The 25,057-nt window shown below is 40.3% G+C and overlaps 1 protein-coding gene across 1 annotated transcript in view; it reads left to right on the top strand.

Moving 5' to 3' along the window:
- The first annotated feature begins 902 nt into the window (after positions 1-902).
- pgm2 (phosphoglucomutase 2) overlaps positions 903-25,057 on the top strand; it is a 29,811-nt gene continuing 5,656 nt past the window's right edge. Inside the window, exons 1-11 of the mRNA XM_063218201.1 lie at positions 903-1,167; positions 2,023-2,190; positions 12,675-12,866; positions 14,418-14,501; positions 14,649-14,842; positions 15,564-15,753; positions 17,520-17,617; positions 17,752-17,941; positions 18,070-18,163; positions 20,883-21,012; positions 24,060-24,249. Coding sequence (XP_063074271.1) covers positions 1,093-1,167; positions 2,023-2,190; positions 12,675-12,866; positions 14,418-14,501; positions 14,649-14,842; positions 15,564-15,753; positions 17,520-17,617; positions 17,752-17,941; positions 18,070-18,163; positions 20,883-21,012; positions 24,060-24,249 — 1,605 coding nt within the window. The 5' untranslated portion in view covers positions 903-1,092. The remainder of the gene's footprint in view (positions 1,168-2,022; positions 2,191-12,674; positions 12,867-14,417; positions 14,502-14,648; positions 14,843-15,563; positions 15,754-17,519; positions 17,618-17,751; positions 17,942-18,069; positions 18,164-20,882; positions 21,013-24,059; positions 24,250-25,057) is intronic.

Consider the following 25,057-nt stretch of genomic DNA (forward strand, 5'->3'; position numbering starts at 1 on the left):
CTGCAGTTTCCATCCCAGCCCTTCCCAGTACTTTAAGAATTGGTGAAGATGATTTTACCAGTAAAGACATCCCTAACAAAGTCATACGTGGGCTATTCACATCTCACTTATTTCCTTACCATCAACGCAAAGACAATCCCCAGTATACAGACTCACTTACTCTTAAAAAGTTACGCACTCTATCCCTAAAACTACCTATCCCTCCAAAGACAAAAGAATTACATTTAAAAAATTTTAATAACATATACCCCTCTAGGGAGCTCCTAAAGCACAGATTTAACATTGAACTGAATAATTGTATATTCTGTGATGACACTGTAGAAACCACAGATCATTTATTTTTCACATGCGTGTATAGTAATACTTTCTGGAGTGATATGTACGACTGGCTGTGTGAATACTTTCCAGACATTCCTCTCTTTGACTTGAACATAATCAAATATGGGTATTTACACAAAGATAAGAACATAGAGCTCTTACTAAATGTTATAATCTGTTTAGGGAAATTCTTCATCCACAGATGTAAATGTGTCAAAACAACTCCTGTACTGGTGGCATTTAAGAATGAATGGTCTTTGTACATTAGATCCCTTAAATATGTAAAGACTAAGAAGAGTATCCAACTCATTAATACACTTGACAGCTTCGATGTAATGTAAGATAGCCCCCTCTTCTTTTTTTTGTCTTTTTTTAAAATATTTTCTTTGTTTTTGTCCTGTGCTATTATTATTTATTTTATTTATTTAATTTATTTGACCTTATTTTGTCTATTATTGTCTTCTGTCTCAAGTTCGTATGTTTTGTATTGCTCAAAATTGTACAATTAAAAAAAAAAAAAAAAAAAAAAAAAACCTACAGCTACAGGGACAGGAAGTGAAAGAGAGAGTCTGTGATTGGTTCCATAGACATCATGGCTATGATTGGTTCACCCAGGGTTCACCGCTCTTGCGTAAACAAATGAGAAAGCGACCCACCGGTGAATGAACTCTGGAACTACACACCAACCCACAGGAGCGTGTTTCTCTTGTACGCTGGTGAACTGCAGGTGATTTTGGTCTTCGAATACTTTTATTTAAATAAAACCTAATAGAGATGGACAACGATCTGCCAACCACGGGGGACATTAACTTGGATCATGCGGTCAAACAGTGGCTCCAATTTGACAAGGTAACACAATGTAGTTTCTTCCGGCTAGCTCAAACAGGCTACCCTTTGGAACAGGCTGTTAAGTGTTTTGATGGTTTGGTAACCTATGCACAATTTACTTTGCAGGATAGAGATGTAGAATTTCGTAGAATTGCAAATAGATAGCTAGTGACGACGAGTCACATGAGTGTTAGTTAGTCTTAATTAAGGTAGCGTGCTGTGTGACATCTGATTTTGCTGAGGAGTAAACGAAGCACATTCACAGAGCAAATTTGGAAAGTAGTGTTGCTAATTAAAGGAAAATTGGAAACTAACCAACCCTCCAAGGGCCGTGATGAAGAGGATCACACGCAATCAGATGAAGCAACATCAACTGACAGAAGAACCGTGAGATGAACACAAAATAAACACAAGCTGTGGAAAACTTTTTGCTAAAATCCCGCAGTGGGGGTCACGAGGGAAGTGCTTTCGTGATGGCTACGGAAGTGCGTAATCTTTCCCACAGTATGTTCTCTCCAAAGATGTGTTATTAATTTTCAAAGATTTCCCCCAAAAAAACAAATCTTTATTGATAAGTTTGGCATTCTTTGGATCCGTACAAGAATGGTGTCGACTCAGTGGAATATATCTCAAGGAAAGATAAACGTTACACTTGTCACATTAGGCCTAACTGGTTAAAGGATGTGTTGATTGAGGAGGAGTGGAGGTGCGGGTTGTGAAGCAAGAATCACATGTTCTAGTTATGCTTAGCTATTGCATTTAGTGGCCCAGTTATGTAGACACAAAAAAATCCACCAATCTGTCCTGAATATTAGACTAAGGTTCAATTCTCCCAATGAAGGCTTTTTTTCAATTGCTTGTGACTCTTCCTTTCAGAACCCAAAGACCATCGCTGCCATCAGAGACATGTTAAGCCAAGGAGCTGTCACAGAGCTTCAGGCTTGCTTTGGATCCCGGATGGAGTTTGGCACTGCTGGCCTTAGGGCCCCCATGGGACCTGGTGTCTCCCGCATGAATGACCTTACAATCATTCAGACTACTCAGGTAAATAACATGACATGCAAAGACCCCGCCCCCCCAAATATATTAGTCTGTAAATGTTCAAAAATTGAAATGTTTTTTATTACATGTCTCTGTGTTAGTAAGTGAAAGTGAAGTGAAAGCACACATGGGAACGCCAACTCCCATTGTCATTGTGACACAGCACTCCACATTGCACACAACGAAACTGCATTTATGCTTCACCTATGCAAGGAGGAAGCCCCCAATGGCGCCCCAAGGGAGCAGTGCAGCGGGACGCTACTGTAACCCTTAAAAGTTGGTTACCAACCGTAAGGCACTCCAGTTCAGACGAGGCGAGGGAAGACACAGGTTACACAGGTCGAGTTTAATAATATTTATTCGGCTGACCCAACAATTTTACATCCCAAAACATTCCTTGAGATAAACTGACTTGACGGTTCTGGCGGGTCCCCACTTCTAAACGTCCCCCCTTCTTAACATTCCAAAAGGGAACCCTAATCAATAAAGCTCTGATAACTCCCGTAGTACAACCGTAGCAGAACAATACAACACCATATTGTGAACATAAATGACAACAAAACATTTTTGTTGTTGAATTGTACTGTTGCAGTCTTCCCCTCCTACCAGAAGAAATGTCCCCGTTTCAGACCACACACAGTCCAGCCATCCATACAACCTGAACAACCCCAATGTCTGGCTCATACAGAATAAACGATCATGTTGCCTCTTTTTGGGGGGGGGGAATGGAAGAAACAAGGCTTTGAGTAGGAAACGACTCCTTTTTAAAAAAACAAAAACGTCCCAAAAATTACCGGGGGCTTAACCACGCGTCCACTTTGGGTAGTTTGAAGTGAGGGAACGAGGGAAGACGACTCACTCGGCTGCGTAACTGGCCTTACGGGAGGTCGAGAGGGGTAGGGTGAGGGGTTGATGGCGTAGAAACCGGAGGGCTCGGTCGTATGACAACCTCAGGCAGGCTAATCTGAGCAACAGGCTGAACAGGCACGTATGGTAGAGTTGGTGGCTGAAATGGCAAGGACCCCGCTAAGGCAGTTAAAGTAGAGCAGGGCAGAGCTACTTCCATAGGTGTGCATGTGGCTCAGATAGGGCAGGACCAGCAGGTTTAGATTCAGGTTCTCTTAAGGATGCCACTAAATGACTTGAGGCGGTTGTGGTGCACCGGCCACCTGCGTGACTGAGGGTTTTTTGGGTCAGTTATCTCATAAGTCACCCGGGGACTGTCTCCTTTGTCAAAACGCCTTACGATTGGGTATGGGCCCTTCCATCTTGGAGCTAACTTGTGGTGTTTTTGAGCAGGGTCATCCAAGAGAACCAAGTCCCCCCATATAGAAATATGATTGGATGCGGAATTGTACTGTTACACTACCATGCTCAGTCAGGGTACCGCAGTCATGGAGGAGGATGGGGGGAAGCACGGGGCAATTACTCCCCCCACCAACCTGGTGGGTCGGGAGTCGAACCTGCAACCTTTGGGCTGACGGCCATGACTGCCTGTTGTATAAGTTTGAATTTGTGGTATGGCAACCACAGATAACTGTAATCCAGTTCCAAGTACCCAGATGCTGTTTTAAAGGGGCACAAAGTAGGATTAGTTAATTAATTAGTTAATTAATTAACTAGGATTAGTTAATTAAAATTCAGTCGATGCTTAAATAAATCAGTTGCTAGGAATTATTATGTTACATGATCAAAGAGAAGTTACACAGGAAAGTCTACTGTGCAAAACTGTTTTAATTTGCCGTGTATCACAACAGTGAGTACACCCCTACATTTCTGCAGAGTTGTGAGTATCATTTCCTGGGACAAAAGTTTAGTGTTTAGTTGCCATGGAGGGTCATTAGTCTGTTTTATTTTTTAAGGAGGGCGATGGCAGGCTTGGGAAGCTTACGATGCGGTCCAGGGGGCTTTAATTAAAAAAAGGTTGAGAACCACTGCGCTACACTCTACACAAGTCTTGTTGGTTGGGTACAGGATTGGCCAGCCGAGTCACCAGACATGAACACCATTGAGCATGTCTGGGGTAATATGAAAGAGGAAGCAATGCAATTCCAAATGATTGCACAAGTTTTTGCTGAAACATAACAGTTGTATATAAAAGTTAATTTGGGAGAGTTGCAGCTTTCATATGAGGGATTTCTAAACCCAACTGATTAATTGACAGTCAGGTTAGCGTTGTTCCAACAACAGGGATAGGTGACAAAACTTTCGTCAGGGTTGTACTGATATACTGTATATACTATATTACCAAATGTATTACCCATCCAAATGATCACAATCATGTGTCCTACTCACTTGACATGGCCACAGATGTATAAAATAAAGCGCCTAGGCATGCAGACTGGTTTAATAAACATTTGTGAAAGAAAGGCCCGCTCTTAGGTGCGTGGAACTGTCATAGGATGCCACCTGTGTAGCAAGTCCAGTCATGACATTTCCTGGCTCCAAAGTATGCTACATTCAACTGTGAGCTATGCAGTGTGTGCAGAATTATTAGGCAAACAAGTTTTTTTGTCCAGATCATCCATTTTATGCATATTTTCATTCCAGGTTATGCACATTTGTCTTATAAGAGAGGCCCTGAGAAGGTGTGATCAAAGGAGCCTAACACCCTATATTAGGTGTGCAGAGTTATTAGACAACTTTTTTTTTTTTTACCTTAGGGAAAATTAGCCACAAAACAGATCTAACAAACTGTAAATATTCCATAGACAATTTTCAAGTCTTCTAGAGGGATGTGACTGTCATGAAATTGCCAAGATTATCAAAACTATCAAACACACCATTACAAAGCCATCCATGTTATAAGAAATGTGTCCACTTTAGGGCTTTCAGGCCGACCAGAACGGAGTTAGTGCCGGTCGCCCCCACCAATTACGTTCGGCACTAAAGTGCTTATTTGCGAACAGCCCGTGTTCATACCGGGCTTTGACATTTTTCTGCACGTGACTGTGTTCAGGGATTAAAGCAAAAAAAAGTCATCTGACTGAACTTTTTTACCGGTTAGGTACCCGATCGAGTATCACTCCGTAACCCTACGAAAAACAATGTAGCCAGGCTCTGCCCTCGTAACGAAACATACACTGGTTTTACGCAAGGAATGGTGTCAGAGCCAGCGCTAGACATAGGCAGACAGGGCAGTCGCCTAGAGCAGAATAGGCCTATGTCTTGAGGGTGCCAGTAATACCAAAAACTGCCACAAAATCAGAACCAACATAAAACTTTACACTTCACATTAACAATGAATATTCATTATACACTAAGTAGGTCTGTATACACTCAATATGAATGTACCTGTAGGTACTAGATCAGATGTGCTCAATCAGATGTAGGCCTACAATGCTATGTTTACAGATGCCAATTTCTAAACACAAAAAAGGGAAAGAGGGAAAGGGGGCAGGGCCTAGGCCACCAGATTGACTAGAACTGGTCGAGAATGGAGGAATGATGGATACTATATCAGACTGCAAACACTGAACTGCAATTTGGGGCATGTTTTGGTTATTTCCTCTTATTTCTACCCATTATTTATGAATTGTTCACAACATTTCTGCAGAATGGATTCACAATGAGTGTTGCTTCAAAATGGTAGCTGATCTCACAGACTTATTGACTTGGAATTGCAATGCGTTGATACAGTGATCCCATTATGGTTTTTTGTTGTTGTTGTAGTAGTAGCAGGCTACCAGTATATTTTGTCTTTCACATCAGAATGGGCAAACACTGTTCTGGTGAAAGCACTGGTGCGCATTGCTTGCAGTTGTATTTCTGATATTTAAAAAACAATGCACTGTGGTCATAGCAATCAGAGGGAGAAAACTAGTTGTCGGTTATTTGTATGTTTTTCACAAATTCACTATTCATCCTGTTACAAACAACTTGTTGACGTTTACAAACAGGGTGCGGTAGTCTGCCTCTGTGTTCTACCGTTTTGAAAACCTATGGCTACTTTTTTGCCTCTCGATGTTGCGGTGCCAGGCACACGCTTACCATTGATATAAAAAACGTCCCCGATTCCTGCACGCACTAGTGTTCTTCTCATACAAGCTGACACGACGCACGCAGACACACAACACAGTCACAGTCAGACGTCTATCGTTTAACAAAAGTAACACACTTTCCCAAGCTTGTCGCGCAACTTTCCACTCGAATCAAGGCAAAATCGCCCACGCATCAGCCCTGAGTGCGCAGTGCGCAAATAACTGAACTCAAACGAAACGCATAGTCGAGAAGATGGACACAGACGTTGAGCCACTCAAAAACAAGCACACACACAACTGTTGCGGCACACTATTCCAGTTAGCAAAAATAGCATCACACAATAGCCTACAACAAGCCTTGAAAGTGAAACAAACATCGAAACGGCATTTATCGACCATATGAGTTCACCATCAGAACACTGCTTCCCAGAACAAGACGTGGCATAAAATATTGGCTCTGCCTGGGATAGCAACAGTGACTCCTGTAAAATGCAACCCATGTTTAACTTATTTCTTGAATATATATCGGCAACAACAAAGTTAATCTGCTATGATTACAGATGAGACAGTAAAGTATCCGTTGTCAGAAAGACAACTAGAGCTAGTTCTATCATAGCCCCCCCTTTTACGCAGCCAGTCAAACGCGCTAAACTTTGAGGATGAAACGCGTGGTATCCTAGCTAGCTGCCAATGATATCCGTCCCATTGGGGCTATGAATAATGTTAGTAAAAGCCACAATGATTAAAAGGCAAACCCTTCATGAAAAAGACATCATGCGCAGTCGAAGTAAACTATTCTTTTTTTCTAACAATCTGCCCCGGCAGGTGCAACAACGTGTCCTACCTTCTTCCAGCTATGCATTCCATGCATTATTAGCCCATATTGGAATCTCAGTCCAACTCGTTTAACGATTGTCATTGCACTTTAAAGACATAGTATTACACGTATTTTCTTTTCTGCCATCAGCAACAATGTTGGCTTTTTTTTTTTTGTCTCTCGAGCTGCACCGCCACCGAATTGTTGACCGCTCGTGCTGGACTTCTTTGTTTTTGTTTTTTTGAAGAACGGGGATGGCTCAAAACTATTGATGAGTGAATCTGTTGTAGGCCTATCACACCAGTGGTGGAGTGTATAACTAAATCCGTACACCAAACACACCTCTCGTCACCTTCTCATGACCAGGTGTGCTCTCGATTTGTGTTCAGTTGGAAAGTAAAAATTGTAAATTAATTGACATAAATTATACGGACGGAAATCCGTCCAAACGAAAATCCAACTGACGGAAATCCGTCGTAGCGACGGAAAACTTTAATCCCTGTGTGTTACCCGGGTGAACCTGCTGACGACCACGCTGTCGTCACGATTTGCGGAGAAAAACCTAGTATTTTGCGGTTTGCATTGTGAACCAACTTTCTGGTTCGCGAACACTAAAATTTGTGGCGTGAACACGACGGCTGGTTCGCGATTAGGTGCGCACCAGCACGGTTCTCAGTCGGCCTGAATGTGCTAAAAGTAGTTGCCAAAGACTGAAGAATTAAAGGTGAAACTATCAGAAAGCTTTTACCCCACAGTGCTGTTATATACCAGAACTGAAATCTACATCACCTGTGTGAAGTTGGCATCCCATATGTTGCAAATGTGAATAAAAGTATTTTGATTCGTTTTTGCATCGTTTGTGCACGATTGTGCAGGCAGAATGAGCGTTTGTGCACAAACCGTCTTTAAGATATTTAACTTTTAAGATTTAAATAACATAAATAAAATAACAAAAGCAAACAAAATAGCATACAAATAGTTTGTGCACAAACATTTATTTTCCCCACACATGCATGCACAAACAATTCCAAGCAAGTAATTTGGATGTTAACGGGTGCTGTGTCACCTACTTCCAAACACTTGAAAGTAGTAGTTGAATTATACAAAAAAGGTTTTTGCACAAATGTTAATTTTGCCTGCACAATCGTGTACAATTGTGCACAAACGATTTCAACCATTTTCGAATCATTTGGATGTTACTGGGGTGCTGAGTAAGCTAAGGTCAATTAATATCTTAAAGACGATATGTGCACAAACACTCATTTTGCTTGCACAATAGTGCACAAACGATGTACAAACAAATCATAATGTTTTTAATCCATATTTCCAACATAAGGGTGCCAACTTCACAAAGGTATATCCACATCGGGTGTTCAGAAGAACTCTGGGTGGATTCCAATATGCGGACTGCCGTCCTTGGTCTGTGCTTGTGGCCTCGCGTGGCCTCCGTGGAGAAAGCGATAGTTTCGCCGCTTGTCTACAGCTTAGATACACAGCCAATTATTCATTTATTCAATTACTCACTTAACCTCTGCTGCGTGACTATACCTGCGATTTCCTGAACCGTCGCAAAACAAAAAAACACCAGTTTAAATACAATTCTCAAACATAAAAACACAAGAAACACAAGAAACACAAGATTGCCCATGTACACATTCAGTCATCACAGATAATAAACATAACAATCAAAGTCCACACACATTCCCCTTCCCGAAAGTCACTGATCTTGGTCTGGTCTTGATCTGACCTTGCCAATGATGATGCACGCTTCTGCCTATGGCCATGTCAAAGTTCGGAGAGAAATTGTTCCAATGTGTGCGCGTGTGTACACTGGTTTCTCAAAGCCCATACAGTTTAGACAACACAAATGTTCATATCACTGATTCTACGTTTCGAGTGCGCTTTTGGCAAACGCAAAATGTCAATTATCAGGGGTTTTTTTTCAAAGAAATTACCTAGATGTTTCCATAGTGTAAACATTTTAAGTTTCCAAACAAGCAAATTGCCAAGCTTAATCTTAAATCATTTGAGAAATGCTCTTATACATTTGCTTGATTATTTTGTCAATAGTGTTATGGACAAATACTATGTCATTTCAAACGTATATAAAAATGCTACAGAGTTGAAACAACATACGTTTGAAAGTGCTTATGTCCCTTAACAGTAATGTTGTCATTAAGATGTGCAACTGATATAGAAAATGTGATTCAGCTTCATAAGTAGGGTTTTATGATTCACTGTGATACAGACTGACACATTTTTCATTATAAATCCCTGTAACGTCTGATTTGAATTTAGTCACCCTCCTTACACAAGACTTCCCTCTCCAGAGATAATCCCTAGTGTCTGTTCATAGGATTTTTCCAATACATAATCAATAGCACAAAAACACTTTCAAAACAGTCAACCGTGTTACTCAACTGTGTTACGGTCAACAGTGCAGGGAAACAGGTCGGCACTTTTTTTTAGGAGAAAAAACAGAGCAGACAAACCCATCTCCCTAGAACACAAATTATTTTGTTTGTTTGTCTATCAATATGGAGATAAATTGGCCAAAACATACTCCTCCTCAGCTGTCATTGCTGATGTGTAACACCATTGACGGTAACACTGCTTGACATTTCAGTCATTTCCATGGTGTTGTGCTAACTGAGGACCTCAATTTCCCCCACAACACCTTAATCAATTCATGCATTTGTATGCTTTATCTGTGTTTTTCTACATGTGATTTCTAATTCAGATTCTTATAAATATGTTGATAACACAGTTGACAGGGAATTTTCTCGCTATGAGAACATAAAAAAGAATGGATTAAATTATGGAAGAATGGAGCTCAAAACTTACCAAGAAGTCTTCCCATATCCTGCCAAAGAGGATCTGACATCACGTGATGTTATTCATATGGCCTAAGACAAAACCATTACTGATTTATGGAGGGGGTTTCAGACCGTGACTCGGTTAACACAGTTTTCGTGGACACGCACAAAATGGCAAATTTCATGTATAATGGAAAGCACAATGCTCTTTCTGACAGTTTTGTCATATTGTGATGATTACTGTGAATCAACATTTGCAATCGTCTTTGGCAAAACAAGTTCCTTTACATACTAATATGAAAAGACTGAATCTGACATTTGGAAAACAGGACGGCATGAAAACGCCCAAAACCAGTATTAAATATACATTCTTGCTGAGAGAAATAATGTTATGTCTTGACTGTTTGTATTATGAGTCCAGCGCAGCCTTTTATCTTCAAAATTAGTTTTAAATGATAACAAAACTAAATATATGATCTTTGCAAGGAGTCGAAGGAATATCCCTTCTATTCCACCTCTTTTCACTTTGCAGGGCAGCTCTATTGAACTGGTTTCCTCCTATAAGTATTTAGGCTTTGTGTTAGAGTTTCCTTTTGGCAATAGACTGGGTAATGAAGACATCGACTGCCCAAAAGAGAACTGGCATCCAATGGACACCTTGGTCTCAACTAGAGGACCTCGATTTTGCTGACGACCTGGCACTTTTTTCAAGGGCAGCATTCCACCAGCTGAGAGGTGTCTGGCGATCATCTGAACTACCACGTAACACCAAGATCAAGGTTTTCAACTCCATGGTGAAGCCTATACTTTTGTATGGCGCTGAAACCTGGAGGACAACGGCCAACACCACGAATAAAATCCAGACCTTCATCAATACATGCCTCAGGCGGATCCTAAAAGTATTCTGGCCAAACATCATCAACAACCTGGAGCTGTGGCCCAAACTGGACAACAGCCTGTCGAAGGAGAGATCCCCCAGAGGCGATGAAAGTGTGTTGGCCATACCCTTCGCAAACCTTTAACAAACACCACAAGACAGGCCCTCTTCTGGAATCCACAAGGAAGAAGGAAGAGGGGAAGGCCAAGAAACAGCTGGTGTGCGACCTAGATGCAGATGTGAAGAGGTCTGGCTATACATGGGGACAACTGGAAAAGATGGCCCAGGATCGAAATGACTGGAGAGCACTTGTTCGTGGCCTATGCCCAAAGTTGGGCGGTAGGCGTAAGTAAGTAAGTTGGAGGAGGACTTGTCCTTTAAGCTTCATGTAAAGCAACTGGTGTCTAAGCTAAAACTAAAGTTGGGGTTTTATTACAGAAATATTGCTTGCTTCTCTCAGTCTGCAAGAAGAAAGTTGGTAGAAGCTACATATTTGCCTGTTTTAGATTATGGGGACATTTTCTATAGAAATACCACCAAGGCACTTCTACAATTGCCTGATTCTACTTATCACTCTGCATTAAGATTCATAACTAGAAGAAAGCATTCTACACACCATTGTATGCTGTATGACCTAGTGGGCTGGCCATCACTAGATATTAGACGGCACAAACACTGGCTTCTATTTGTATACAAGGCCATAGTTGGCCATCTCCCCTTGTATACACAGCCTTTTATCTTTTAGCAATCAAGGGTATAACCTACGCTCAAGTAGCTACATTGTTTTAAATGTCCCCATGATGAAAACAGAATTTGGTAAAACTGCTTTTATTCATTGTGCCTCACCTGTTTGGAATGAAATTCAGAAATCACTCAAGCTTGCTGTTTTTATGTCTGTAGTTGAGTTTAAATCATATCTTAATGACACTTTTAAATCTGTCTGCACTTGCTTTTAATCTTGTAATCTCCTTCTAATCTTATTTTATGTTTATTATTTTTATGGTTTTATTGCGTAATTTTATCTCTACATCCATTTTAATCTTTTCTTTTTTGTCTGTGTCCTGTCTGTGAAATTGTAATGTGTGCTGCCGCCTTGGCCAGGGCTCACTTGAAAAAGAGAATTTTATTCTCAATGTGATTTTTATTCCCTGGTTGAATAAAGGTAATTTAAAAAAAAAAATTGGATGCAGTTAATAGTTAGTGGAATTGGCAAATAAAGTCCACGGACCTAAAAGCGCACACGAATCGTAGAATGACTTATATACACAGTTTGTGAGGTTTTGTTTTAAATAAACGAGACGGTGAGAAGGGGCAGAGAGACTTCCCCTTCTCACAGACTATTCTTCGCTAACCCTAGAGATTATTGTGTCTGAATATCCCAGTAGATCAGCAGTTTCTGAAACCCTCAGACCTCCTGCCTAGCACTGACAAATATGCCACGTTCAAAGTCACTTAAATAACCTTTCGTCCCAATTAGCCTATGGCTACAAATGCTATGATGCTTATCTGTCAGACTGTTGTACAGCCTACATGTCCCTACTCAAATAAACCATAACTAACCAATCTGATGCTAATTTTAAGCTACAGCAGATCGACTGTTATCATGTCTACATGCCTAGATACATTGAGTTGGCGCCATGTGATTTGCTGATTAGAAAATTGCGTCAACGAGTAGTTGGAGAGGTGTGCCTTATAAAGTGGTAATTTATGTGTATTTATATGTGAGCGTATAAGGTTTCACAGTCATGGAAACTTTTGTCCAACCCATGGAAAGGTCAGGAAATGTAATGGTTAAAATGTGCATAAACCCTGATGTTTGCATGTGTGTGGCCGAGGCTCTCACTCATTCACACGCACACGCACACTCACACACACACACACACACAAAGTTGCCAAATATTTCTAGTCCTTGCAAAAACAATGGGCCTTGCATCATTGGTCTGGGCCACACTTGAATATTTTCTCAACTGTGGCTGTGCATCTTTTGTCTCCCTTAGGGGTTCTGCAGCTATCTGGAGGACAGCTTCAAGGACCTCAAGGGGAAAGGGGTGGTGATAGGATTTGATGCCCGAGCTCACCCTCCAAGTGGTGGCAGCAGCAAAAGATTTGCCACTCTTGCTGCAACTGTTTTCATCAGCAGAGAAGTGCCGGTTTACTTATTTAGTGACATTACACCAACGCCTTTTGTGGTATGTATTCTTCTAATATTGGATTTGTCTCTGGGATGATGGAAGGCAGATAACATTAAATGATGGACAAAAAGGATAATGGGGGATAATATAAAGGGTAACTTGGTTTGGATTGCTTAAAATCTAAAACGATAGATGTGTTCATTGGGTCATTTCACGTGAAATCTGCCACTTTTGGGGCCTGACCAACCCGGATTTTAATACAACTTAGTGTTCCTTTTCAGTGGCTAAGTGGAACCCCAGCACTGCATTTGCATGCATCTGGCAATTATATTGAGGGAGAAATGGACTAAGAATGTAATTGAGAGGATAGGACACTGTAGATTCATCATTGGTTATATCAGTCTATTTAGGTCACAAATAGATGGTTTTGATGTTGTTTGAAAGCTCTTCTTAGATGGCCTTTTATTTTTTAGAGGTCTTGTATTTTGCAAATAGTTACATTTCTGTTGTTGCTATAGGCAGTACCAAGAGGAACAATGTGTGTCTTGTTCATTCATTGGCTAATTCATGTCCCATTGACAAAAAAGCAGTAACACTTTATTTTAGGGATACATCTATTAGCACTAATACATACAATGTACCTGCATAAGTAACTTGTAAGGCATGTACAAAGCAAAATCAAACATTTGTTAGACATGTATTCTCAAATGTCTTGTTCATGCACAATAAGGGATTTATTACCAATTTAACCTTAGTAAGGACCTAGTAGGCCTTAGCGTTTGCTTAGTACATGCCTTACAAGTTACTTATGCAGGCATTAACATTGTATGTATTAGTGCTAATAGATGTATCCCTAAACTAAAGTGTTACCAAAAAAGCTTATCATAGGTGATTTATAATTTGTAATTAACCACGTCAGTCAAATCAGGTTTCCATAGTTGTTTTCAGCAAAGGGTGCCAATTACAGGGCTTTTACCTTTTCCCCTGTCATTTACTTTTTTTTAAATTGTTTTTAATATGTCACAAAATTGCATTATTGTTATGGTCACTCAAGGATAAGTTAGCCCTGCATAGAGTAGTGCATGCTGCAGAAAGAGTCACTGAGACCATCCTGCCAGGTCTGCAAGTTATATACTCCAGAAGGGCTAAGACGCAAGCAAGAATGATTATTAAAGACACCTTTCATCCCAGCCATTCCATGTTCGTAAGGCTAACCTCAGGGATACGACTGTGTTCCATAAAATGCAGGACAGAGAGACTATGCAAGAGTTTTTTCCCCACAAGCCAACATTTTTAAAATTCTTGACAACTTTTTTTTTCTTTTACAGTCATCATTCTTGCCCCCCTTTTCTCATATTTTTCTTTTTTAAATTATTATTATTTATTCTACACAGCATGGAGCAGTGCACTCTTCATTTCACTGCCAATTGTGCCTGCACAAGAAAGCATGTGACAAATAAAAATCTTGAATCTTGAAATAGAGACTAGAGGATAATGTGCCAAATCATTGCAGCTATTACTTTTTTTTTTACAACATTATCAGGTGCTACAGCCGTTATTGTTTCAAACGATTCCATTGAAAGTTTGTATGTTCTACTTGTTTTTCAGCCATTTGCTGTGTCTCATCTCGGCCTTTGTGCTGGCATCATGGTTACAGCCTCTCACAACCCTAAGCAGGATAATGGCTACAAGGTGCCCAGATTACTATTTTTGAGTCAAATGCATACAGCAGTGAATTGTTTGTTTTGTTTGAATGTTTTGCTTTTGTTGGCATTGAGTTTTGTTTTTGTGTCCACAAAAATGACAAGGTCATGAAATGTTGCCATTTTTTTTCTGTAGGTCTACTGGAATAATGGGGCCCAGATCATTCCCCCGCATGATAAGGGTATCTCTGTTGCAATAGAAAAATGCTTGGAGCCATGGCCCAAGTCTTGGGATGCAGAGGAAGCGATGAAGAGTCCTCTACTGAGAGACCCTTATCAGGACATTTACAGAGAATACTTCAGTGCTGTGGAGAAACACTGTTTTCACAGGTACACAGAGGATCGCTGGCATTTGTCTTACCGTTAAGACTCTCAATGTTGATATTTTACCATTAAAGGAACAGTCCACCCTTTTTTGATTTTTACATATTTGCTGTATTTCCAAGCATTATTCATGAATGTGCTTATCATTTTCTTCTCAGTTTTTTCAGTACTTAGATTTATTGGATCAGGATTATTAGCATAGCTTACCATAATCACTGGAAGTGAATGGAGGCATTAGCATCAAGCCACAAATTATCACAGGACAGGATTAAATAGCTGTTTTGCACTCTGGTGAATTTTACATTCATTTTAAAGTTCTTTATAAGTACAGAGAAAAAGAGGAAAGATGAGTTGCGTCTGTGGGCTAGTAGTATGAAAACCTTCAGGTGCTCATCGGTATCCAAAGTTGCAAACTTGTAGTGGAGAGAGAGAGAGGGCCCAAGGCACTCTGAAGTATGCGTTAAAAATCCTTTATTGATGCATGGACATTGATGGCCCCTCTCTCTCTCCGCTACTTTATAAGTACATTTGATGATGTTTTGTTTGCCCCCATAGACTTGTATTGCTACGCTTAATTTGGCTATACTGTTAAACTAGGCAATGGAAACACATAGACGAAAATTATATGCACATTCATGATTAATGCTGGGAAGTACTGCAAATGTGTGAAAATCAAAAAAGGATGGACCGTTCCTTTCAGCAAAATGTTTTTTTTCTCCATATACAGAGAAATCAATCAAAAGTCAATGGTTAAGATTGTGCATACATCTGTGCATGGTGTTGGACACGCCTTCGTGCAGTCAGCGTTCAAGGCGTTTGACCTTCGAGCACCATTTGCTGTTCAAGAGCAAAAAGATCCAGACCCTGAGTTTCCAACCGTTAAATACCCTAATCCTGAGGAAGGGGAGGGGGTTTTAGTGAGTATAAAGCTTTGTAATATGTTCTACATTTCAGTTTTCCTACTATGAGCTGATGGTTGCTGAAATGTGGTGTTACAGGTTCACTGAGCAAGGCATTTACAGCACTTTGTTGTTGGTAATATAAATTATTATAACTATTATCCATTGTGTTTAGTAACACAAAATGGAATATAATACTGAAAAGTGCTGCATGTATATGAATAATTCTTCTTTCTCCACGAAACACTTCTTGACGTCATGTTGGGGACGATAGCAAGACCAACAGTTCCGCCAGAAAAAAATTGTGACAGTCAATGTGGCTAGCAGAGGTTTCACTCTGGATGCTTTTGATATTCTACCAGTCAAAAAATGGCGTGACAAAACCATAAACCCAGCCACAAGAATCCACCATGCACACTGTTGACACTGCTCCAAGGCAGCAGGGTTTTGATCATTTTGTAATTTTAGAAGAGCAGTGGAGGGGAGGCCATACAGAATGCTCTTACGGTAGTCAAGTCTGTAGGTGATGAATACATGAATAAATGTCTGCAGCTGGGGTGGAGAGAGTGGGTCGAAGACGTGCTATGTTCCGCAGGTGGAAGAAGGATGATTTGGTTATGTGGCTAATGTATGATTTGAAGGAGAGTCCAGGGTCCACGTTGATTCCGAGGTGGGCCAGGGGGGAGGGAGAGACTGAGTGGCCATCAATACAAAGTGAGACATTTTGAGGGGAGAATGGATTTTGGGCCAAAGATGATGATCTCAGTTTTATTGCTACTTGGTGTCAGGAAGTTGAGGTCGATCCAGGTTTTAATGTCAGTGAGGCAACGAGTGAGGGTTGACGGTGGTTACTTTTACTTGAATTAAGATGGACTAGATTCCTTTTGCTTGAGTTTTTTTTTCAGTGCTGGGGGCTGAGGTGTGGTCGCTTAAAGTCAGGGAAATTAGTAGGGCTGTAATGATGCTCTCAACTTACGATTCGGTTCGTATCATGATTTTGGACCTACGATTTGATACACCCCACAATTTTTAATGTATCTTTTTAATCAGCTTTTCACATTTGAAGCTTGGATGAAGGGTAACCATACTTTGACAGGATGTATCACGATACTGCCTTCTTGCACCGCGATACAGTATCGTGAGTCTGTGTATCACGATTTCTCATTTCGATACAATATCATTACAGCCTTTGAAATTAGCCAGCATGCTTCAAAATTGGTTAGGAGAAACTAAGCACTGAGGGCTGTCCTTGTCATACCATGTTAGGACTGTTAGTACCATATTGTTGCGCACCTTGTTGGTTAACACATGTTGGTCCACATGAACGTATACTTTGGGAAACAGTGTGGCACCTATATAGTCTAAACCAATAACTTGCTTTTAGCCTACAAAATAACTAATTGAGTCTTGTTGGTTCAGAAAGTGTGAACTAATGGACAGGTACACTTTTCAAAGTAAATGAAACAAGACAATTCACAAGACCAACACACCTTCGGAAGCTGCAGCTGATGTTTTAGTTTTAATCGTGTTTGGTTTTGGTGTTTTTGTTTTTCTATACCCTCGGCCCACTTTGCTGAGGGGTGTGTCCCCAAGATGGCATCATCAAATTGTGTTAAAAAGCAAAAAGTAAATGCATGGAATCACACACCATTTAAGATGTGAATGCTTTGAGTACCTACAAATCCAAAAGTGTGTGTGTGTGTGTGTGTGTGTGTGTGTGTGTGTGTGTGTGTGTGTGTGTGTGTGTGTGTGTGTGTGTGTGTGTGTGTGTTGTATCTTAACAGACTCTGTCATTTTCACTGGCTGATGAGATTGGTGCCACTGTTGTGCTAGCCAATGACCCTGATGCAGATCGACTGGCTGTGGCTGAAAAGCAGGAAAGGTCTGCATATTTTAAAAATGGTTTTATATATGGTTTTTCATATGTTACCTTGTTAACTTAAATGTTTGGATGTGTAAATGTGTGTCAAATTTTAACATCATTTTTGTTCTATGCATTTTTTTGTAATACCTCAGTGGTCCATGGAGAGTGTTTTCAGGAAATGAGCTAGGAGCTCTTCTGGGCTGGTGGGTTTTTCAGTGCTGGAAGAAGCAACAAAAGGCAGATGAGTTAAAAGAAATGACCAAGGATGTCTACATGATGGCCAGCACCGTTTCATCAAAGATTCTACAAGCCATTGCCATTAAAGAGGGCTTTCATTTTGAGGTAGACATCAGACACATTCTTCACCAAGAATATCAGCTATTAATCTCAATTAGGCGTTTCAGAGTTCAGCATTTAAGCCAATATTTTATAACGTTGTTCTTACTTCTTATTTCTATTTTATTTGTCAGGAAACACTCACAGGATTTAAGTGGATGGGAAACAGAGGAAAGGAGTTGCTTGATCAAGGCAAAACTGTGCTTTTTGCATTTGAAGAAGCCATAGGTATCAATACACACACACACACACACACACACACACACACACACACACACACACACACACACACACACACACACACACACATCACACATGCATACCCCAAATATGTTTAAGTCCTGCAAGCGGCCTAAATAATGATTTGTCTTGGTCATGCTAATACTTTGTTCCTGTAATAGCATTGACAGCTTCTGAAGTGACATTAATCTAGATTTAAAAAATAATATATGCCCACCACCAGAAATAATCACCCATCCACCTGCCAATGACATGTAAATTTGGCCTTTGGCAGGTGAAATCTTCAACCCACCCGTCACCTTGACGGGTGAAATTTGTCTACAGGCGCCCGAGTTAATGCTGAATTATACGCAACATCCAACATCAAAGGATTAAGCAAATTGGTAATGAAAACAGTTATTGGAATCACAATAACTGAATTCATGACCTGAAACAAAAGTATTGATCAGAAAATTATCTTACTTGGCATTACAATGTTTGGGACGGTTGAATATGGACTGGTAAAAAATGTGAGTGACTGGTACATTTTAGAATCTGCCTGCCACAGTGACTGGTGGGGAAAATGTTTAAGTTCCACCCCTGTCTACCTCTAGTATTTATTCAAATTCATATGATAGAATGTACAAATGTCAGTTTAATGTTTTGTCACCACTAATTCTGAAACTTATGTTTAATGCCCATTCTATGAGACCTGAAACACAATTCTCATGGATTCACTTTCACTTGGAAAATTGTCAGCAGTACTGTATAGCCAGCATGGATGTCGGTTTGAAAAACCGGTGGCAAAAACCATGAAATGATTCTAATACACTTTTAAAATTACATGGATTTTAAAGTGTTTATGAAACGAAAACAAACAGTCATTCCCATTAAAGCCTTGTTTTTTCTGATAGCATCGATGAGACTTTGAACCCAATCATCCTGGAGGAACTTGTGAAAATGGCAACTCAAAGTGTGAATTCTGTGAAATTTGGTGTGACTAATGAGCTGGGCTGTGACATCATAGAGGGGAGTCCCTGGTTTGCTAGTATGGCGATCTGAGAAAACAACACACATTTGATGGACCCACATCTTATAAAGGAACCAAAATTCTGATACAAACATCAGCGTGTCGAAAAACCACACATCCAACCTCATGAGAAAAAAAAAAAAACAGCAGCACAAATCTATTTCAGAGGCACTGATACATCTGCAGAAAGTGACATGTCTGACAGGCGAAGTGACGATTGTTGACATAGCCTGACAGTTCGTTTTGTTTATGGTTACGGTTGCTAAGGGCGCTTTGCCATGACCCACAGATGACATGGCGTGTGTATTTATTGACAAATGGGGGGCATTTTTATTCAATTGCGCGATATAGTGTGATTGAAATGCATGTAGGCTACATGCAAAAATATCATCAACTAGAGAAAAAACTGAGGTATTAGGCTGTTGGAAAAACGCCCTATATAGCCTGAGTCCTCAGCATATTTTTAGCGTTTATCATTATTATTATTTTTTGTGCTCAAAGTCACAGGTGTCGCGTGTCCCTCAGCCGGACTCTGAGGACGAGGTGTGTCCAAACGTCAGCCACACGTGCACCACAATACTAAAAACAAACAATCAACGCTTCAAAGTAGGCCTACGCTATGTGCATCTCTGTTTATTCGCTAAGCAGCCCAATCTGTGAGTTGGCTGTCCTCGACCGAGAGCACCATGCTGATGTGCAGATATCCTCCCAAAACCAATTTATTGACCAGTTGAATGGCAATTAATAAAAAGTGCATATTCCGAGAGCATTCGCATCGGTTTGGCATGTAATGTGCATTACCCTTTCCTGAAAACAACATAAAAAGCAGATGGACAAGGTAAAACGAGTAGCCTAAAGCAAAGCAGTGCACTCACCTGTCTTCGTGCCCGAGCAGTTACAGGGGCAGTTTCAGTCTGCACGCCGGCGATGTCAATTGTTGGAACTGCTTGAGGCAATAGCATTCTCTTCAGTCCAACCATGCCCGCGACCTCCACATTTGTGGTGAAGCACAAGGGGTGGAAATGTGCCGAGCACAACAGTGACCAAGAGCTTGCTTCAAAACCATGCATTGGATCCACAGAGCCCTAGCTTGATTTAGCCTTCTCCTTGTCGGCCACAGTTCCATCATTCTTCACAGAAGGGAACTTGTGCAAAGATATTCCTTCTGTCAAGTAGCCATTTTTGCAGCTGGCACCGTTCGGCCCTCCAGCAACACACTGCTTGACACTGCGCTTTGTTTTGGTACTAGCCGCCATTGATCTGAACAAGGTGGAATGAGGTGAACTCACCCCTTCTATATCACGCATATCATTTGCATAAAATTTGCATGTCACCAAAAAAACACTTTTTGGGAACGTTTTAACATGACTTTTAGGACAAAATATCACCCAGACAATATCCCATTTTATTCACAAGGCTTAGAACTTTCAGAATCTGTCCTGGAAATGGTCAAATTCCTTTACTTTGTTTTCGTTTCATAAACACTTTAAGAAATCACCTACTCTTACAATGATTTTAAGTGTGAAATTATTTTTGGGATGCCCTGTACTCTCTGTGGGAGACGCCCTTTACTGTCTGAGTTTTCAGATGGTATCTGGCAGAACTATATTATTACAGCATGGGGACGTCTGTCATTGAGTCAACATGGCATTATTTACCGTAAGTGTATGACACATGATGTGTATAATTTATTTTCAGGTTACATGTGCAGCCCAGCAGTACTGGATAAAGATGGTGTAAGTGCAGCAGCCATTGCAGGAGAACTCACATCCTACCTTGCAGCACAGAACACTACACTGTCACAACAATTAAAGGCTATCTATGAGGAGTGAGTATTCCTGTTTAACGTCTTTTGCAGTGTTAATTTCGTCAACCATGGCGATGACGAAAATATTTCGTCAACGCCCCTTTTTCCCTTGACGATGACGAGACGATGACGCACTAAAAATTGCCTCAAGCAAATCAAAATATGACGAAAATAAAAAAATATTTTCGTCAAGGAGACTAAGACGAGACGAAATTTACAAGCCATGGACGAATGGACATTAAAAATATATAATTATCTATAATTCATTTGTAATTTGAAATTGTAATATAGGCCTAAGTGTCTTGAACTTCATAGGTGATTGATTGCACGCTCACGCTGTGTTGCCTCGCTTGTATCTGCTGGCAGCCAATGCATGGCGCGGCTCAGTCAGTAGTTCTGTAGCCTAGTAGTTCAGTGGATCCATTTAAGTTGAGTTTAGGTCCTAAAACATTCCCAGAGAAAGAGAAAAAATAGCCGACGTTGAGGGAAGTGTTCATTTTGAAACATGTTCAACAACCCTCTTATCCATGACGAAGACATGTGTTTCTGCAGTAGGTAATGACAGTCGCGCCAATCCTCCTCTGATACTGTCATTCTAAACCTCCTCGAGCTTCCACTATTCTTTCACTTAGGCTGTCTTAGCCAGGCGTTCGTTGTCTGTTCTTTTTTGTAATGTTTGCTATATTTGTTGTTTAACCATATGAGTAGGCAGCAAGCAAATCATGAAGGTCGGATTTGTGAATTTATTTAAATCAGTCACCGCGGGAGCGCGCGCCAGCAGGGGGAAAGTTGGCCTGTCTAAAATAACAGAGGCACGGCTACTGTAGCCTAGTTTTGAAAAGAATCAATGGATGGGCGATCGCTAAGGAGTTTTAAACTGTTGAGATTTGAAACTTGTTCTCGTCGAGAGCAACGCTAAAAGACCCAAGGAAGTCGACAGCATTTCCGTGCGTCTTCAGCGTCTTCCTATCCAAAAACTCTTTCCAGGTCATGCTTATCGAGCCTCGACACCCCCGACAAACAAAACAGCATTATGTGCGTGTCCTTTCTATCGTCCAGTCTGCATACCCCTGCCTAACTATTTCTCCTGGGACGTTTGCAGGGCATACGAAGTGTGCTCGCGCAATCTATTTAAGCCTATTCCACACATGCCGCACGAGTCATTATCGTTCTCTGCTCGCATTGCCAATTGAAAACAAAAACCGCTAACTTGCATAGTCTAACATCAGCAGTATTTTATCTGACTCATGGTCATCGGGAAGCCACTATCAGGGAGACTTCTTGAACTTCATGCAGACTTGGGATGTCTGGTCTTCCCACTGCCGGCAATCTGCAGGCTTTAAGTCCCGCGGTCAGGTGAAGAAGAGCATGTAGCTTCCTCCGTGATCAAACTCAAAATGAAATATAATATGCAGCAGCTTCTAATGCACGAGAGAGAGAGAGAGAGAGAGAGAGAGAGCGAGAGAGCGCAGCCTGCACCTGGATGTGTGTGTGTGTGTGTGTGTGTGTGTGTGATGCTCTTTTGCTCTAAGATGTTAAAATTACTGATTTGGGTTTTGGTGGAAAATGAAGTAACAAGATGAATATCTGCTGCAATAGGCAATATTAGTAATACTTTGTGAAATAACAATAGCCATTGTAGGTTATTTATTTTACACAATATTGACTAAAATGACTAAAAATTGAAATGTTGACTAAAATTTGAAATGTTGACTAAAATGACTAAAATTTGACTATGACTAAAATTGATTTTCGTCATTTTGACTAAGACTAAGACTAAATTGGGAAGGCAATGACTAAAATATGACTAAGACTAAAATTGATTTTCGTGATTGTGACTAAGACTAAGACTAAATCAAAAAAAGCTGACGAAATTAACACTGGTCTTTTGTTAGTGTATGAGAAATGCTCTGTATCTAAATTTGTGTACTTATTTTTGTGCTAAGCCCAGCACTATGCTGCCTTAACAGTTTAACAGTTCAATTGCAATTAAATATTATTTAGATAATTATTTAGTATTACGAAACTTGCAGGTTATTATTAGGGTGTCTAATTGAGCCATCAAGGGAAGAATCAGACTGAGGGAAAGTTTTACTGTGTTAGCATCACCATTTCAAATCTGAATTTTGCGTCTCACAAGTATTCCAAAATGTGTGCATGCTTTATTAACCCATTGTGTCCTGGAGACACATATATGGGTTTTTCAGGATTTTGAGATTTTAGCTGTTTTATTAACTATGTGGGTATGTTAGAGCTGAATGAACACATTACAATGCAAGGGGAGGGTCTTGCCTTTTAAATTTAACTCATTTCATGTTTGTATGTGCTTCGGAGGCTGAGATATTTAGGATTTAATAGGAAGAGGGCATCCTTTCCCAAAAAGGGCTTAGGACAAAATGGGTTAAGGTCATGAGGTTTGTCGTGATTTACTGTACAATTTGCATAGATAACACAATAACTGGCGTGGGAACAAATACAAATGCCTGAACTATTTTTCAGCTATTTGACGCTGATGGTCTGTCAGAATTAAGCAGATTGCTGTAACTCTCAGAACATAGTAACGTGATTTCATTTGAACGTTCCGGAGCAGAAGACAAAAAGCAACATGTTACTGTGTGCTCCCTCAGTTTCCCCAAGGGATTTGAACTTGAACAACTGAAACAACCGTTTTGAAACTCTGATTGAAACTGATGCTTAATATTACAAATATCACTAACTCATTTTGCTTCCTTTTGCCTTTGTAGGGCAATACTATATGCACTGACACAGTACAAGCCGAACGATAACCAAACAAAATACTTTTCTAAAAACATATCTATATACATACACTATTGTTACACACCAACCACAATGACAAATTAGCTTTGGTATGTATTTGGGTGTTCAATGAGGTAACTCCAAGGAAGGACTAAGTCAGAGGGAGGACTGAAGTACAGTGCAATTAACAAGATTTTACACCATTCTGGAAACAATAGGCTTTATTCAATACAGCGGTTTGTTGCAATTCTGCAAATTCCACGCTTAGATGGTTAATACTTTTTCCAATATATTTTTTATAATCCTCTAAGGTATGGATACCACATCACGAAGAACTCCTACTTCATCTGTCATGATCAGAATACAATACGCAAGATGTTTGAACGCCTGAGGAACTTCAAAGGACCCAACACATACCCTCAGGAGTGTGGAGGCATTTCTGTCACTGCTGTGCGAGACCTAACTACAGGCTTTGACAGTAACCAAGCCAACAACAAAGCTGTAAGTTCCAACCTTTACAGGTCATCAAATTATGTTTTTTGGACTGTTATTTCACCATTATTGAACGGTTATTTTAACGTTACCAATAACAGATTCATAATGAATGGAAAATTATTTCATCATATCCTCATAGATGTAACTCAGTTACTTCTTCAATATATATAATATATATATATAATTTCAGCTCTTAATGTGCATTAGTTCTGTCATGTGTTACACGTTAATAGTATTGATATTTGCTTATTGATTACAGATGAGTAAAATATTATAACAAAAAATATGGCAATATGATTTGCAGTATCATACAACACTGTATTAGGAAAAAACATCCTCATATCTTAAGCTTGCACCACTATTAGATATTGGGCTGGTGTTGGTCCAAAAATGTAGATGCAGATGTATGGTGTAGTTGCCAGTGCGCTGTGATGCCGGTTCCCTGTGCGGCTGATGCCACGCTCCTGATAGCGATATGCATTTTATGTTATCCGTACCTTCGCACTTTGCATGCAACTACAGTGCATTACTTGGACTGAGAAACACCAACAAATCAAAGGATCGTTCAGGATTTAACCTAGAGTTTTTTTTCTCACCTGGTCCCTCTCAGCCATTTAAGTTAACTCAGACCCGTGACTCATTTTCCGCACATATGTGAATGCTCCAAAGTATTCCCAGACCCCTCGGAAGTGAACCGCATAGAGACCTTTATTGACGTGCAGCAACCTTCACAGAACTACACTACCATCGATCCTCCTATCCAACTTTTGCTCACCTGAAAATAAAATGGACTACCTCAAGCTTGGCCAAGAAA

The sequence above is a fragment of the Engraulis encrasicolus genome, chromosome 16 (genome assembly GCF_034702125.1).
Source record: "Engraulis encrasicolus isolate BLACKSEA-1 chromosome 16, IST_EnEncr_1.0, whole genome shotgun sequence".
Lineage (NCBI taxonomy): Eukaryota > Metazoa > Chordata > Actinopteri > Clupeiformes > Engraulidae > Engraulis > Engraulis encrasicolus.